The sequence below is a fragment of the Camelina sativa genome, chromosome 11, assembly GCF_000633955.1.
Source record: "Camelina sativa cultivar DH55 chromosome 11, Cs, whole genome shotgun sequence".
NCBI classification, from domain to species: Eukaryota; Viridiplantae; Streptophyta; class Magnoliopsida; order Brassicales; family Brassicaceae; genus Camelina; species Camelina sativa.
In genome coordinates, this window is record NC_025695.1 from 31,121,400 (window position 1) to 31,138,786 (window position 17,387).

The 17,387-nt window shown below is 40.6% G+C and overlaps 1 protein-coding gene and 1 pseudogene across 1 annotated transcript in view; both read left to right on the top strand.

The window, feature by feature from the left end:
• Positions 1–8,818, top strand: part of LOC104724785 — a 9,422-nt pseudogene extending 604 nt beyond the window's left edge.
• Positions 15,940–17,387, top strand: part of LOC104728535 (ubiquitin-like modifier-activating enzyme atg7) — a 4,367-nt gene continuing 2,919 nt past the window's right edge. The window contains exons 1-4 of the mRNA XM_010447497.2: positions 15,940–15,982; positions 16,294–16,628; positions 16,715–16,961; positions 17,030–17,127. Of these exons, the coding sequence (XP_010445799.1) occupies positions 15,940–15,982; positions 16,294–16,628; positions 16,715–16,961; positions 17,030–17,127 (723 nt within the window). The remainder of the gene's footprint in view (positions 15,983–16,293; positions 16,629–16,714; positions 16,962–17,029; positions 17,128–17,387) is intronic.

Consider the following 17,387-nt stretch of genomic DNA (forward strand, 5'->3'; position numbering starts at 1 on the left):
GGGATATCAAGCAACCTAGTGATTTACATGACAACCAAACTGCACCAGGGAACGGTCAAGTCGTCGAACAATGTGACCAATTGGGTTGGAACTAGTTGGCTCACACCAATCTTGGGTGCTTACGTTGCTGACGCTCATCTTGGTCGCTACATCACTTTCGTTATCTCTTGTGCTATCTATTTTTCGGTACGTTTATTTCTGATTCTATAACGAAGCAACCCACAGAAACGTACGTACACGATACACCAATTTACGGGACTATACGTATAGTTTATTTTAATTTGTCATTACAAAGATATTTATATCAGTGTTTGATGACACCACATTGGTCATGTTTGTTTGTGTGTCGCTGGTTTCAGCGATAACCACCAGCGACAGCGACCAGAAACCAGCGATACTGTTTGTTGTTCGTTTTCCTGTCTTTGAATATTGTTGCTAATTCGTGACTGTCGCTGAAATATGTCGTTATGCCGTTCGTTTTTCTATCGCTAAATCAGCGACAGTCGCTAAAATATGTCGATATGTCGTTCATTTGATTGTCGAGGAGATAATACAAGATAGAACCGAGTAGCGACAGTCGCTAAAATATGTCGATATGTCGTTCGTTTGGCTGTCGAGGAGATGATACAAGATAGAACCGAGTCACTAGGGGCTTAACCAAAGTCACCGCTGTACACGCAAAAATATGGTTAGTGTCGGTTACCTAACGAGGGTTTAGGATATCTACAAGGATCAGGGGAACCTAAAGCTACACTGGGAGCAAATACAACCTGAGTAGTCGGTGGGAGGAGTCTGGGAAGATGATGGGCCGGTAGCATGAGATGGGAGTGGAGTAGGAGTCTGTGCGCGAGTCGGAGTGGCAACCCTCAATGTTGGGCNAACCAAAGTCACCGCTGTACACGCAAAAATATGGTTAGTGTCGGTTACCTAACGAGGGTTTAGGATATCTACAAGGATCAGGGGAACCTAAAGCTACACTGGGAGCAAATACAACCTGAGTAGTCGGTGGGAGGAGTCTGGGAAGATGATGGGCCGGTAGCATGAGATGGGAGTGGAGTAGGAGTCTGTGCGCGAGTCGGAGTGGCAACCCTCAATGTTGGGCAAGTGCTGGAGTAATGTCCTCTCACTCCGCAAATCAAACAGATGTTGCATGCTGGTGTGTACGGGGTGTAAAACTAGTAGTCAAGCAGGTAATATCCTAGACACCCACAAAGAAAACAGTAGGGTATCTGGGCGCCTGGTGCGCTGACTGTCTCGTCCACCGGGATAACTTCAGCCAGAAAGTCAGTTCCAAGTCCAAGTGCAGGTGGAGTATCCCTCCATGTCATGGTGATCGGGGTATCAGGTGAAGGGATAATGAACTTCAGAACATCAAGGGGAGGATCAGGAAGATCTCTGAAGTCCAAGTCTAATAGGTCATCCCCATCGATCAAGGGTGTGTATGCGTAGGGGTTAGGCACTATAGATGGTGTAGCAAAGCTATCTGAGGAGATGTCTATAATGCTCGATGGTCCTCTGAATGCCCGTAGCGACCGAAAAGAACCTGAGGAGATGCTAATGTATCCTCTACCATCACGACCTCTTTCTCTTCCGATTATGGTTCCAAACAAACACATTCTTCCAAACTCTCCTGGAATTCATGCTCAGGCTTCTCCTCGACCTTTTCCTCAGGAGTGACTTCCCTTAGTGATCCTATCGGCTTCTTAGGAGTATCTTATGCAGTACAGGATGCACGGTCAGCAGCACTCTTAGATGACTCCCCCTCTCAATCTCACGATAATAATACCCTCGGGGTGGTAGACCCATAGCCTGTCCCTCTCTTTCTATCCTACCACGTCCATGTCATCTTAATAGTGGCATACTACAAGAAAATAATGATGAGTCTTGTTCTTATAAGAATTCCTAACCTAGAACCTAACAAATGACCGAATCAAGTTCCTATGAACAATCCTAAGAATCTAGAATTTAGCAAGTGACCAAATCAATTTCCTAGACAGCTTTTGCGACATATTTACTTGATAAAGCGTGGTATCAGAGCATAGTTAAGCGATGCTACGGGAAACTATATTTTCAACGTTTTATCGAGTAAATGTGTCGCAAAAGCTGTTTAGGAAATTGATTCAGTCACTTGCTATATTCTAGATTCATAGGATTGTTCATAGGAACTTGATTCGGTCACTTGTTAGGTTCTACGTTAGGAATGCTTATAAGAACAAAACTCATCTTTATTTTCTTGTAGTATGACACCGAAAAGAGGACGTGGACGTGGTCGTGGACGTAGTAGGATGGGAAGAGGGGGACGGGCTACGGGTCTACCACCCCGAGGGTATTATTATCATGAGATTGACAGGGGGGAGTCATCGAGGAGTGTTGCTGACCGTGCATCCTGTACTGCGAAAGATACTCCTAAGAAGCCGATAGGATCAGTAAGGGAAGTCACTCCTGAGAAAAAGGTTGAAGAGAAGCCTGAGCATGAAGTCTAGGAAACTTCGGAGGAATGTTTTTGTTTGGAACCGGAACCGGAAGAGAAAGAGGTCGTGATGGTAGAGGATTACATTAGCATCTCCTCAGGTTCCTTTCAGTCGCTACGGGCATTCGGAGCACCATCAAGTGTCATAGACATCTCCTCTGATAGCTCTGCTACGCCATCTATAGTGCCTAGCCCCTACGCATACACACCCTTTATTGATGGGGATGACCTATTGGACTTGGACACTGGAGATCTTCCCGATCCTCCCCTGTACGTTCCGGAGTTCATTATCCCTTCACCTGATACTCCGATCACCATGACATGGAGGGATACTCCACCTGCATTTGAACTTGGAACTGACTTTCTAGCTGAAGTTATCCCGATGGACGAGACAGTCAGTGCACTAGGCGCCCAGGTAGGGTAAAGCTGAGAGATTTTCAAGCACACAAGAATAGTTCATACACATCACACTACTCTATGACCTAAAATAGTGTTTATACGTACAATAATTGATTCTGAAAATGAGTTCACTTTTCTGAAATAGAACCACAAGCTGTAAACAATAAAAGTACCAATTTTAAACTAGACCCATTAAAACCCAGAAACCACACTACTCTAAACCCAAAAAATAAAAAATAAAACCCAATTCAGACAAAAATCCAGAAACCACACTACTCTAAACCCAAATCATACTAGAACCATAAGTTTGAGGATTACCTTAAATTGAAAGAGAGATCGATGGAGATGGAGAGATCAACAGAAAGATCGATGGAGATGGAAGTTGAAATTTTAGGTTTAGAGATTAAGGAGATGAGAGATGAGGAAGAGTGATCGATGGTGATTATGTTTAGAATCGAGATATAAGAGATGAGAAAGAGAGATCGAAGAATACTTAAGGTTTTTTTTTTTGTTATTTTTCCAAAAAAACAAGAAATTTTTAGTAACTATTACTTTTAGTCGCCGCGTTTTTAAAATCAGTCACTAATAAAAACAACGATCGAAAATTTCAGTCGCTGATCGCTGCAACTGATCGCTGAACCAACGACAGAAAAACGAACAGCTTTTAGTCATTATCGCTGGTTACAACAAGACCGTTATATACTGTAATTTATTTTTGGACAAAATTATATATTGTATTATTACGATTTTTTTGTTTGTTGTTTTTCATGTTGATGTTTCTAGTTAGTGGTAGTTTAAATTATTTTTTTAATAATTAAAACTATATTTGTACATACATATATAGTTATATATATATATATGTTAGTTAACATATCAAAGTCGTGATGACAATTATATAGAACTAAATACGGAATAACATATTGTATTAAATATGTATATTTTAAACTGACTCCATTGAATGGAGCTTCATCTTTGATATCTTGGCTGTAATAAATTGGATCAGTTAATGTATCAAAACAATAAGGTTTCTTTATAGAGATTCTGGCCAAATATACTTTATTTCTGGAAAAAGCTTTTAACTGTGTCATATTGTTTTTTATTTTTTATAAATATCAAAGATAACATTTATGACATAGATTGTTGTCCACCTAAAAAACAAGTTAAAATTGTCTACTAGTAGTTAAAATGATCCATGAAAGATAAAGTTGTCCACCGAAGGAGTTAAAATTGTCCACGAAGATTATAGTTGTCCACGAAAGTGAAAGTTGTCCACCAAATGTTGAAATTGTCCACCGAAAGTTGAAGTTTTTCACTGAATGCCAAAAATATTTTCCACCAGGGTTAATTACGTCTTTCTCATCTGTGCTACATTTGGAAGGATGAAACGATTATGAGAGATTTGGAAAGAAAAACATTGTTCATGACACATTTGAGAGTTTTTATATCCGTCAATAGGGAGCTTTGCGGGTATTTTAAAGGTAAGAAGGGTCTAGGCATGGAGACCCCCTCTCTCTTTACCTATTTGTGATTGAAATTGACATCTTCTCAAGACTCCTTGACTATCGCTTCCAATCTGGCCAGATATGTTTTCATCCAAAAGCTACAAACCTGGATGTCACTCACTTTGTTGACGATGTAATGGTATTCTTTAATGGCGAGCACTCATCATTGCAGACCATTGTGAACCTCCTCGAATAATTCTCAAACATCTCGGGTCTGATTTTGATCAAGAATAAAACTAAGATCTTCCTTGTCGGTTCCCCCCTGTTGGTTCAGAATCGACTCAGCTCAGGTTTCAGTTTTTTCCTTGGAACTCTCCTATTCAAAGATATTGGCCTACCTCTATTGCCAAATCCTCTATCAAGATCAGACTGTGAGCCTTTGGTGCAAAGGATCAGGCAAAAGTTGCACTCTTTGAAGAACAAACACCTTTCTTATGTGGGTAGACTTCAGCTCTTTACATTTGTCATTCAAAACATCATTGATTACTGGTGTGCAGCTTTCATTATGTCGGCAAAGTGTATAAAGGACATTGAGAAGTTCTGCAGAAGGTTTCTTTGGTCTGGTTCCTCTGAAATTCCAAAACAAGCAAATATTAGTTGGAAGAACGTTTGCTCTCCTAAAGAAGTGGGGGGGGCCTCGGATTGAAAGATCTGAAAGCTTGGAACAAGGTTTTTGGCTTAAAATTGATATGAAAATTGTTCTCTGCCTCTGGTTCTCTTTGAGTAGCTTGGTGCATGAATAAAAAGCTAAGAAGGAAATGTTTCTGGAGACTGTCTTCCAACAGCCAGGGCTCCTCTATGTTAAAACAAATGCTAAAGCTAAGGGACATAGCAAAACCTTTCCTCTCCTGTATCATTGGTAATGGTAAATCCTGCTCCTTTTGGTTTGACAATTGGACTCCTTTTGGGGTAGTCACATTTTTAGGGCTAGGAGAGCACCAAAGAATGGGTCTCCCACTAGACTCCTCTGTGGCCAAGGCCAGAACTACTGCTGGATGGATTTTCAGAAGCGCCTGTAACGACAATGCAGAGCTCCTCCTCAGCCTTCTCACCGAATTAGAACTTAATGAAGATGAAAAAGACATCTTTCTTTGGGCCAGACCGAATGTGGATCCTGAAGATCGTTTAGCTTCTCGGATACATAAAACCTTTGCTCACCTACTCTTCAAGAGGTTCCCTGGCACAAGCAAGTTTGGTTCCCTGGAACTATCCCGAAATATTCATTCATCATGTGGCTCTGCTGCCTTGATAGACTGCCTACCCTTTCAAGGCTAAGAAACTGGGGGATGTTGGAGGATGATACTTGCTATCTCCGCGATATTTTCAATGAGACAAGATATCACCTCTTCTTAAGATGCACTTACAATTATGATATATGGAGATGGTGCCTCGCAAAGATGAAGATTTCGTTCTTAGGGTTCAACACTTGGGACAGGTTTCTCTCTGGTTGTGGACCTCATCAACCAAAGACAAAATGACCACTCTTAAGCTCCTTGTCGCTCAAGCTGTGGTGTACACCCTCTGGCATGAATGCAATGCTCGCATCTACACCAACACCTGCACCTCGGTTGAAGGTTTGTTCCACTCTCTTGATAGACGGATTTGAAACACCTGCCTAGCTAGGAACCATATTACGAAGCTCCAAAGCTTTGCTTGAGCTGTGGTTTCGAAGTTACTCTCTAATTTCTCTTTGCTACTATTATTCTTGTACTGGGTTTGTTTACCCCAGATATCATTGCTGCATAGGCACCTTCAGTGGCAGATTTGGAGAGAAAAGTAATATGAGGCACAAATCCTTTTTTAACCAAATTTTTTTTTCAACACTAATAAAACATAACAAAATGTGTTAAAAAAAAGTAAAAATATTGAGAAAAATTGCAAAATATAGGATTCGAACCTGTTACCTTCAAAATAGTATGGGGCACTCTTTCTAGATAGAGTAAAAAATACTATTGTTAACTCATCACTTAAACATATTTTAGAAAGGTGTATGGGGCACGCGCTCCACCTATTCTAAACGTAGATTCGCCCCTAAACACTTTGTATTCTAAACTATGTTACGGTTGGAAGTAAATATATAGAATCAGGAATTTTATTTTAAAAAAAATGTATATTTTTGGTCATTTAAGTGATAAGAGTCTCTAGAGTAAACATTTCAAAAGTGACAATGTTTTAACGGATATAGTTTCTATTTTGATATCTCCAAATATTTTATATTTTAGATAAGTGATAATATCTGAAGAAAAACTTAAAAGCGAGTCAACGAGAATTGATTAGAGATAAGACAACGACCGATTTAAATTCCAAACTAAAGTCAACAAAATAGCACTCCAACTTTTTTTGTTCTTATGTACTAGAAGCTATACATCAAGTCTTTTTTGCCTGTTGATCGAAGCGTGCAATTACTTCGTCTACAGGGAAAAACGTAGAAAAATGTGTACTTTGACCAGCAGTTGACTTTGAAAAAAGCATTATTACTCTTTTTTCTTGTCTCGATCGAAAATTTTAGAAAGTGTTCTACACACAAGAATTTTTTTTGATCAGAACAAATAATATATAAAATAAATGATATATTCGAAAGACTTATCCACTACACATGGTATGGTAGTCGGTTTAAGATTCGACTTGTTTCTTTTACATTTTTATTTTTTGATAAAAGAAAGGTTTGCAAGTTGTACGCATATTTATTGCAAACTTGGATACACTTACACTCATAACTTGCATAAAGGATAGTTCTATAATGAAAAAATGAGATATATTATTTTATGAATCACAGGGGATGATGGTGCTAACATTGTCAGTATCCATACCGGGACTTAAGCCACCAGAATGTTCTGCGGCTAATGTGGAAGATTGCAAAAACCCTTCGGTTTTACGGTTAGCAGTTTTCTTTGGAGCGTTATACACATTAGCTATCGGTACGGGCGGTACAAAACCGAACATATCAACAATAGGAGCCGATCAGTTCGATGTGTTCGACCCAAAGGAGAAGATTCGAAAGCTATCGTTCTTCAATTGGTGGATGTTTAGTATCTTCTTTGGTACTCTCTTTGCCAACACTATTCTTGTCTATGTTCAAGATAATGTTGGCTGGACCTTGGGTTATGGACTTCCAACAATGGGTTTGGCTATTTCCATTTCTATTTTCTTGTTGGGCACTCCGTTTTACCGCCATAAACTACCCGCTGGTAGCCCATTCACCAAGATGGCTCGTGTCATTGTGGCTTCATTTCGCAAAGCCAATGCGCCGATGGTTCATGGCCTCACGTGCTTCCACGAGCTGCCTTCACTAGAATACGAGCGGAAAAACGCCTTCCCGATCCACGCCACTCCAAGTTTACGGTAACGTGTATTTTTATTTAGTTTAATCTCAATTTTAAATTCCTATATCCTAAGTATACATAAAGTACTTAACATGTAACTATGTTGCAGGTTTTTAGACAGAGCTTCACTCAAAACAGGAACAAACCATAAATGGAATCTATGTACAACCACAGAAGTCGAAGAAACAAAACAAATGCTAAGAATGTTACCTGTCTTGTTCATAACTTTCGTCCCAAGCATGATGATCGCTCAAATCAACACTTTGTTTGTTAAACAAGGAACCACTCTAGACCGAAAGGTCACTGGAGCTTTCAGCATCCCACCAGCTAGTCTCTCCGCATTCGTCACACTCTCGATGCTCATTTCCATAGTCATATACGATCGACTCTTCGTTAAGCTAACCCGAAAATACACCGGAAATCCAAGAGGCATTACTTTGCTTCAACGAATGGGAATTGGTCTTATCTTTCATATCCTCATCATGATCATCGCATCTGTCACTGAAAGGTATTGTTAAGATTACAGAGCTTCCATCTTAAACTAATGATGGAACAAAAAAAATTAAAGACAAAACATATCAAATAATTTCTTGTGTTGCATTAGTTTCCTTACACCTTTCTTTATTTGTAACAGGTATAGACTCAAAGTAGCTGCTGATCATGGTCTTATCCATCAAATCGGAGTAAAACTACCTTTGACTATCTTCGTTTTGCTTCCTCAATTCGTCCTAATGGGTATAGCTGATTCATTTTTAAATGTTGCAAAGCTAGAATTTTTCTATGATCAAGCTCCCGAGAGCATGAAAAGTCTCGGAACTTCGTATTCGACAACGAGTTTAGCAGTTGGAAACTTCCTGAGCAGTTTCTTGTTATCGACAGTGTCAGAGATAACAAAGAAGCGAGGAAGGGGCTGGATTCTGAATAATCTTAACGAGTCTAGGTTGGATTATTATTACCTGTTCTTTGCAGTACTCAATCTGGTTAACTTTGTCTTGTTCTTGGTAGTGGTTAGGTTTTATGTATATAGATCTGAGGTTACTGATTCAGTGGATGTGAAAGAGGAGGAAATGAAAGAGCATGAATGACAAATAATGAATAATACTATAGTTTTATCTATAAAATCATTTCAGCAGTTTCAGTAACATCATTCTTGACTTCTACGTTTAGATTTTTCATTACATGGTCTTAAAAGTAATAATTATACTTTACAAAAATCACAAACCACTCTACCCTCTAGTTTAGTGTCATTCGAACAACAAAACACATAAACTTAACAATCCTACGGCAAAAGAAATCCTGAAACCGCAGTATGCGATACCACAATACACATCTCCATATAGTCCAAGGCAAGATTCAGGATCAAAATAAGACTCAAACTAGCAAGTCATATATTCTACCATAGCACGTCAACCATCATCAAAAGAAGACTAACCTAAACTTTCACCAACCATTTGAGAGTCGTCCATTTTCGTCTTCTTGGCCGCAATAACTCAATCAACCCTTCTAGTTTTTGGTCCACAGATTTTTTACCAGTCAGCTGCCCAACAACCTCAGCAGGACTAACTTCAGTTTCCAGCAATAACTCATTGATCTGTTTAAGAGTTTATGGGTAGAGATTTTGAGATAGTTTGAAACCAGAATTTCAAAGGCACCAGGTGTGCAGTAAGGCTGAGGCAAGTGGATATGAATATGCAAGCATCCTGGTCTTTGTTGTGAAGATGATGATCTTCTGGTCACCACCACAGTTTGACCAACCCCGATCCACAACTAGGAGGATGCAACTGTTAGCAGTTTCATTGAGCAACGTTAGAAGCTGAGAATTGTTGCTAACTCCAGTAATGTCTAGAAACGAAGCTTTATCCACATCCTTGCAACACGTTTGATCCACCACAAACCGAATCATCGAAGTCATCCATTATGTTACTCTTAACCTGAGGATCCAGGGCAAAGGTCTGAAAGGTAGAGAGGGACGGTTGAAAGCGTGAGATCTCCACTTGTCTGTTTCATCGAGTGAAAAAAATCTCAATTGTTTCGGGCCTTTGCATGGTAGATACAGTGGCTGCAGCCATGAAAAGAGATGAACTTTTCATCTTCAGCTTCTGGCGCAAAAGAGGACAAGGAAGAGTCACAGTGAGTTATACTATGAAATTAGGCAAATTCTCAAATCAAAACTGGGCACATCACCAGTGCATATCTAGATGGGTCTTTGTAAAACTCTTCTAAACCTAAAAGGCAACAGATTCTATCAAAGGCAGAACCAAAAAAAAAAAAAATGTTCATCTTTATTGGGTTATGATAACGTTTAATCAAAACATGTTCTCAACGGTAAAAAAAACAGAGAAAAGAGGAAAAACAGAGTTGAATATTATTGAAAGGAACCGATACAATGAAACAATGTTCACGAAGGAACGCAAAATCACTTCTCACCTACAAAAATTCTCAGAAGAGAATCTCCAACAAACGATGAGGGAAAATACTAGAAAGTTCTAGAAAAGTTTACAACTCTGATAATATGGGTAAAAGATAAAGATGAGCTAACACTGCTCTTATACTGCCACCACACTAATAGTGTTAACCGTAACTTGACGTTGACAGACTGCAACTGCCACCTGGACACTGCCAGCTTGATTATTCCTTCCTCACGCGCTCGTCACTCTCTTATCCAAAACAATAAGCCCCACGTGCGCAAAATGCCTCTTTTGCTATATCAAAGCTCCCCTGTTCGAAGAACCTTGACCACAAGGTTCAAAAGCTGGAAACTTGCGCTGTAAGTCAAACAAGAACTCCCAGGTAGCCTCATCTTCTGTTTCATTTATCCATTGAACCAAAACCTTTGTAACCGCACGACCTTGCCGCTTAACCATTTGACGAGCCAGGATCTGCAAAGGTTCCTTGACACCGATATCCGACACAATAGATGGAAGCTGAGACGAAGTGGGAACATCACCAACCGCTGCCTTGAGTTGTGACACATGGAAGACCAGATGAATCAGAGAATGGTCTGGTAGCTGCAGTTTGTAAGCCACTTTTCCACAATGGTCAACAATCTTGTAAGGGCCATAATACTTTGGAGCGAGCTTCTGAGTTGAACGCATAACCACATAGCCTTGGCGATATGGCTGCAGCTTGACAAACACAGACTCACCAATATCAAAGTGTCGTTCAGAACGATGCTTATCCACTACTTGTTTCATTCGGTGTTGAGCTCTCATAAGGTGAAATTTGAGGTCTAACAGCATTGCTTCACGTTCCTGCAGACTTCTGGCCACAACAACCACCTTGGACTCACCAGGAAGATAAGGAAGATGCACTGGAGGAGCTTGACCATAGACTGCCTCAAATGGACTGAGTTGGGTGGACGTGTGAAAGTTGGTATTATACCAAAACTCTGCTAAAGGTAACCAACGACTCCACAACTGAGGACGTTCACTACACATACAACGAAGGTAGGTCTCCAAACATCGATTAACAACCTCCGTTTGACCGTCACTTTGAGGGTGATAAGCACTCGAGAACTTCAGGTCTACTCCCTGTAGAGAAAACAGCTCTTTCCAAAAGTTGCTGACGAATACCGTATCCCTGTCACTCACAATAGACCGAGGACAACCATGAAGCCGAAAAACAGAGTCCATGAACGCTTGTGCCACTGAGAATGCCGTATAAGAATGCGATAGAGCCATAAAATGGGCTGCTTTAGTCAACCTGTCCACCACCACAAATATCACCGTCTTACCAAAGGATTCAGGGAGGCCATCAATGAAATCCATTGATAAGTCAGTCCAAATCGTGTCTGGAATGGGAAGTGGTTGCAGTAAACCGGGATAAGCTGCAGTGTCATACTTGCATTGCTGACAAACTGCACAACTCCTTATAAACATTTGAATGTCCACTGCCATGTTCTTCCAGAAAAATAATCCTTTCACTTTCTTATAAGTCGCATCCCTTCCCGAGTGTCCACCTGTTCCCAAGCAATGCATCCATTGTAAAATGGTTTTTCGTAATTGATCATCATTAGGGACTACGATTTTGCTCTTCCTACGCAAAACTGATTGAACCCATGAATAATGTCTTTTGGCTGCAGGATCAGCTTGCAACTCGCTTATCAACTGTTTAAGCTCTGGATCTTTCTCACAATGAGCCTGAATTTCTTTCATTAGATCGCACTCAAGGACTGACATTGCCATATGTAACACTTCAGCACCCTCTACCCGTGACTAAGCATCGGCCGCTATATTGTCTTTCCCCAGCTTATACTGAATTTTGTAGTCAAACTCCAACAGCTTAGGTAACCATTGTTGCTGAATGGGTGTGTTCAACCTCTGCTCCAACAGGTACTTCAAGCTCCGTTGGTCAGTTTTGATAACAAAGTGATTTGGCAATAGGTAATGTCGCCATTTCTGAACCGCAAAAACCACTGCAAGCAACTCCTTCTCATATATCGACAAGTGCAGCTGTTTACCTTTCAAATGTCGACTGATAAAGGCCAAGGGATGGCCATCCTGCATCCACACAGCGCCAATACCGGAGGAACAAGCATCTGTTTCCACCAAAAACGGTTTACTAAACACTGGGAGTGCTAGAACCGGAGTCTGACTCAAAGCTGTCTTCAAGTTTTCGAAAGCTTCCAGTGCCTCTTGAGACCATAAAAATGAATCCTTCTTGGTCATGGTCGTCAAAGGACGAGCAATGGTACCAAAATTCTTAACGAAACGTCGATAATACCCTGCTAGACCGAGAAACCCCCGTAATTGCTTAAGATTCGTGGGAACTGGCCAGTTTGCGACAGCTTTGACCTTGGCAGGGTCTGTAGATACCCCACCAGGAGCAATAAAATGCCCCAAATACTCAACCCTGTCTGTTGCAAACGCACACTTGCTTTCCTTGGCAAATAGTTTATTTTGCCTCATTGTCTAAAAGACTTGCTGCAAGTGACTGATGTGATCTGTCAGATTGGAACTGTAAATCAAGATGTCATCGAAGAATATGAGGACAAACTTGCGCAAAAAATCTCTGAAGGCATCATTCATCAATCCTTGAAACGTAGCCGGTGCGTTAGTTAAGCCAAATGGCATTACCAAATATTCATAATGTCCCATGTGTGTTTTGAACGCAGTTTTGTGAACATCCTCTGGTTCCATGCGAACTTGGTGGTACCCTGCTCTTAATTCAATCTTAGAGAACATAGAAGAACCCCCCCAACTCATCCATTAAATCCTCAATGAGTGGAATTGGGAACCTGTTCTTGATGGTAAGAACATTGAGACCCCTGTAATCCACACATAATCTCCAAGTATCATCCTTCTTCTTGACCAATACTATCAGTGATGAAAAAAGGCTAGCACTAACTCGAATGGTTCCCGCTGAGAGTAACTCCCTAACCATCTTGTCAATTTCATCCTTCTGGTACACCGCATATCTATAAGGACATTGGTTAACCGGATCGCTTCCCTCTTTTAACACTATCTTGTGGTCCCTTCTCGAAAAGGTGGTAAATCTGTGGGCTCTTCGAACAAATCTCCATATGTAGTCTTTAACTCAGTAATAGCTGCGTTATCAGCATTGTTACGTTGACTTAGCTCCACTACATAAACCATTGGCTCCTCTTGCTCAACTACTTCTTGAGCACAGATCATCGAAATTTGTATTACCTCCTCTTGATTCTTGCTAAACTTGATGGCCTTAACTGTTCTTACTGACCCTTGTTTAATCCCATGAAGAAGTATTTTCTGATTCTTCAACCAAAATCCCATTTCTAATTTCTGCATGTTCCACGTTGTGTCTCCTAATGGTGCTAACCATTGAACCCCCAACACCACGTCGCAACCACCCAAAGGAATGATCATGAAATCATCTTGAAATTTTGTACCCTGAAAAGACCACTGAAACTGAGAGACCTTCCCTTGTACCCCCAACTTACTTCCATCAGCTACCACAACTCTCGAAACACCTGCAGTTTGTACATCTACACCTAACTTCTTTGTTGCACTAGGGTCCATGAAATTGTGTGTAGATCCCGTATCAAGGAGTATAAACAACACCTTTTTCTTGTGAACTCCATTCACCTTTAGAGTTCTGTAATCCGAAATCCCAGCTACTGCACTAATCGACACCATTGGCATGTCCGTATCCTCCTCGGTTACCATCAGATCACTATTTCCCGTATCTCCCTCATCCTCTTCTTCGACTTCAATCATGAAAACTTGTGACTTCTCATGCTTAAGGTAGTGGTTTGGTGTATACTTTTCATCACAAATATAACACAACCCCTTTGCTCTCCTAGCACTCATTTCTTCTTGAGATAAAAATTTCCTCGCTGGTTTCTGTGCATTAAACCCCACATTCTCTAATAGGTTCTCTTTCTTACTTTGAGTTGTCTGTTTTGCGACTGTAGTTGTGCTTCCACCATGAAACGGCTTGGTATATGATCCACCAAACTAAGTACCCTTCGACATAGGATGAGCCTTCTTGTAGAGACGACCGAGCACAAAAAATTGGCAAACAGTCTGTGGTGAAAACATTATGATATGCATCTGAGTATCAAGACGAAGACCTGCAAGATAAGAACGCACCAAATAATCTTCTGAGAGAGTAACTCTTGTTCGGATCAAATCAAACTTATGGTGATAATCCACTATTCCATCAGTCTCCTGCAACGCTTTCAACTCATCAATCGGATCTTCCAACACATCAATGAACCTTTCTTTCATCAATAACTTGTATAACGACCAATCATTCAACAGACTTTGACCAAAAGGTGTTTGTACCAACGCATGATGCCAAACAGACGCGTGACTGTCAAAATGCATAGTAGCCATACGAACCTTTGAGTCGTTTGGTGTAGCATCGAGAACAAAATAGTCTTCCACCTTACAGATCCACTCTGAGAAATGTTCTCCATCGAAACGAGGAAAGTCCACACGCCCTAAACGAGTAACTCCCGAGTAATGACCAGATCCCGATGAACCACCACCGCGTTGCTGACCAGAACCACCTCCACTTCCCTCTGGCAACGCCGACACCGCCAAGGAACTACCCTCTCCATGAGATTTGCTCGAGGAAGTCGGTGGACCCGGTATCAACCTGATCAAATGCATCATGTCAGCCATATTTGCTCCATCCTCTTATCTTGCGCTTCAATCGCTCATTCTATCGCATGAGTCCGATCAAGAATAGTCCTAGCATCACCGATCGTCTCACTTCCTCCTTCCTGAACTTCTTCCCCTACCAGATCCTACCGGTTAATCTGAGATCTCGTCTCCACACCCATTGTTTCCGAGGTTCCACTTTGCTCTGATACCAATGATAACGTTTAATCAAAACATGTTCTCAACGGTAAAAAAATAGAGAAAACAGAGGAAAAAACAGAGTGGAATATTATTGAAAGGAATCGATACAATGAAACAACGTTCACAAAGGAACGCAGAATCACTTCTCACCTGCAAAAATTCTCAAAAGAGAATCTCCAGCAAACGATGAGGGAAAATACTAGAAAGTTCTAGAAAAGTTTACAACTCTGATAATATGCATAAAAGATAAAGATGAGCTGCACACTGCCAGCTTGATTATTCCTTCCTCACGCGCTCGTCACTCTCTTATCCAAAACAATAAACCCCACGTGCGCAAAATGCCTCTTTTGCTATATCAGGTTACTTCACCGGAGAAGAATCTAGTGATTAAACTAACAACCCATCAGAATCAAACGAACAAAAAAACTGAAGACTTTTTAAGACTTACTGATTTTGATCGAGCAAAACACTCCGCAGATTTCGAAATCAACGAGATTAGGGTTCCAACGACTAAAGCTAAGCTTCTGAAGAGAATGTGAGGAGAAAGAACAAGGAGGAGCGTGATGAGAACAACGTCCGGAGACAACAATTACGAGTTTTGCAACTGAGAAAGACACAGAACAAAACCGAATTGGTTCGGTTTGGAATTTTGGATAATCTGAACCGTCCAATTTAAACATTATAATTGAAAAACTATCCGGTTTTGCAATTTTCGGTTTTGCAATTTAATAATCGGTGCAGGAGAAGGAGGAGGCGGAGGTGATGATAGTGGTGGCGGTGGCGTGTTGACCTGAGCGGAGTCAGCGAAGGAGAATAGAAGGGAGTTAGCGGAGATTGGATCGACTGTGGTGGCGGCGGTGGTGACGAATTAAAAACCAGAAGCGACGGAGGAGGTGGAGGTTGAAATTGAGGTTGATCTTGTTGTGAAGAAGAAGGAAGCTGGGAAACATACCAAGAAGATGAAGAAGATAACGGGTCGGGTCGGATCGGTTTTTAACGTTTGTTTGATTTAAAAATTGATTTCGTATCGGGTTTATGTTGGTTTTATCAGGTTTGGATCGTAAACCGTTTAAACAAAAAAATTGGAGAAATAGATTAAAACTATCGGATTCGATCAAGTGGAATTAGATTTAGAACTATTGACTCGGGAAGATACAGATGAGATTAAAGTTTTACGTAGATTTAGTACGATATCATAGTTATAAGGGGGGAAATAGGACGTCACTCTGATCCTTTTAGGTTACAGAACCACACAAAAAAAAGTTGAAAACTTTCAAATCCTCTGTTTTTTTTTTTTTAAATATAAAATTCAGATTTTGATTTCCTCTGTTTTGTTCGTTCGTTAGTAGAAAATTCAGATTTCAGAGTTCGTTATTGTAATGTGATTGGAATTAATGTGCTTTTTTGTTTGGAATTGGAATTGATAATTACAGGTTTTTGTGGACCATGTTCACATCCACAAGGCTCAAATCATCTGAGACTTTCGTCAGAGTCATTGCCTTTAGATGAACAATCATCGATTGCTAGTAGTACTAGCCATGGAAATAGGAATAAGTGTCCTGTTCCTGGGATTTTGTATAACACCAATACCCTCGAAAGCTTCGATAAACTTGACAAACAAAGTCTTCTCCAAGCAGAAGCAAACAAGGTTAATACAAAAACTTGTCTCTGACTTGGTTCTCATCAGTTCTTGTGTGGTAAAGTCTAATCTTGTTTTGTTGGTGAAATTTTTAGATTTGGGAGGATATTCAATCAGGAAAAGCTCTTGAGGACCCTGCTGTATTATCAAGATTCCTCGTTATCTCCTTTGCTGACCTTAAGACATGGAGTTTCCAATATAGGGTTGCGTTCCCTGCGCTTTTTCTTGATCCTCCTGCAAGTTTGGTAGAAATAAAGGCAGCTTCAGAGTATTTTAGTTCTCAAGAGGCGGAATCTGTATCCGCTGCTTGTAAGGATTGGCGCAACTCACATTTAACTACCGGTACTTTTCAAGTTGAATTAGTAGTAGTAGCTGATCTGTTATGTATCGGTGTGTCTTTCCTGCTGTAGATGTTCCATTCTTTTTGGTTTCGGATTCTTCTGATTCAAAAGCTAGTATCAGACATCTTAAAGACTGCGAAGCGTGCCAAGGTGATCATCATCAAAAGGTAATGTGTAACAACTGACTCTTTTAGTATACGTTAAAAAAACCAAGAAAGAAAATTCATCTTTTATCTATCTTTCTTCTGCAGTTGCTTTTCGGTTTCTATGATCCATGTCACCGTCCTAAAAATCCTGGTTGGCCACTCCTAAATTACTTGGCACTTATTCGCTCAAGATGGAACCTCGAGACAGTTCGGTTCTTGTGCTACAGAGAGAGTCGCGGTTTCCCTGACTTGAACCTTTCCCTTGTTGGTCAAGCCTTAGT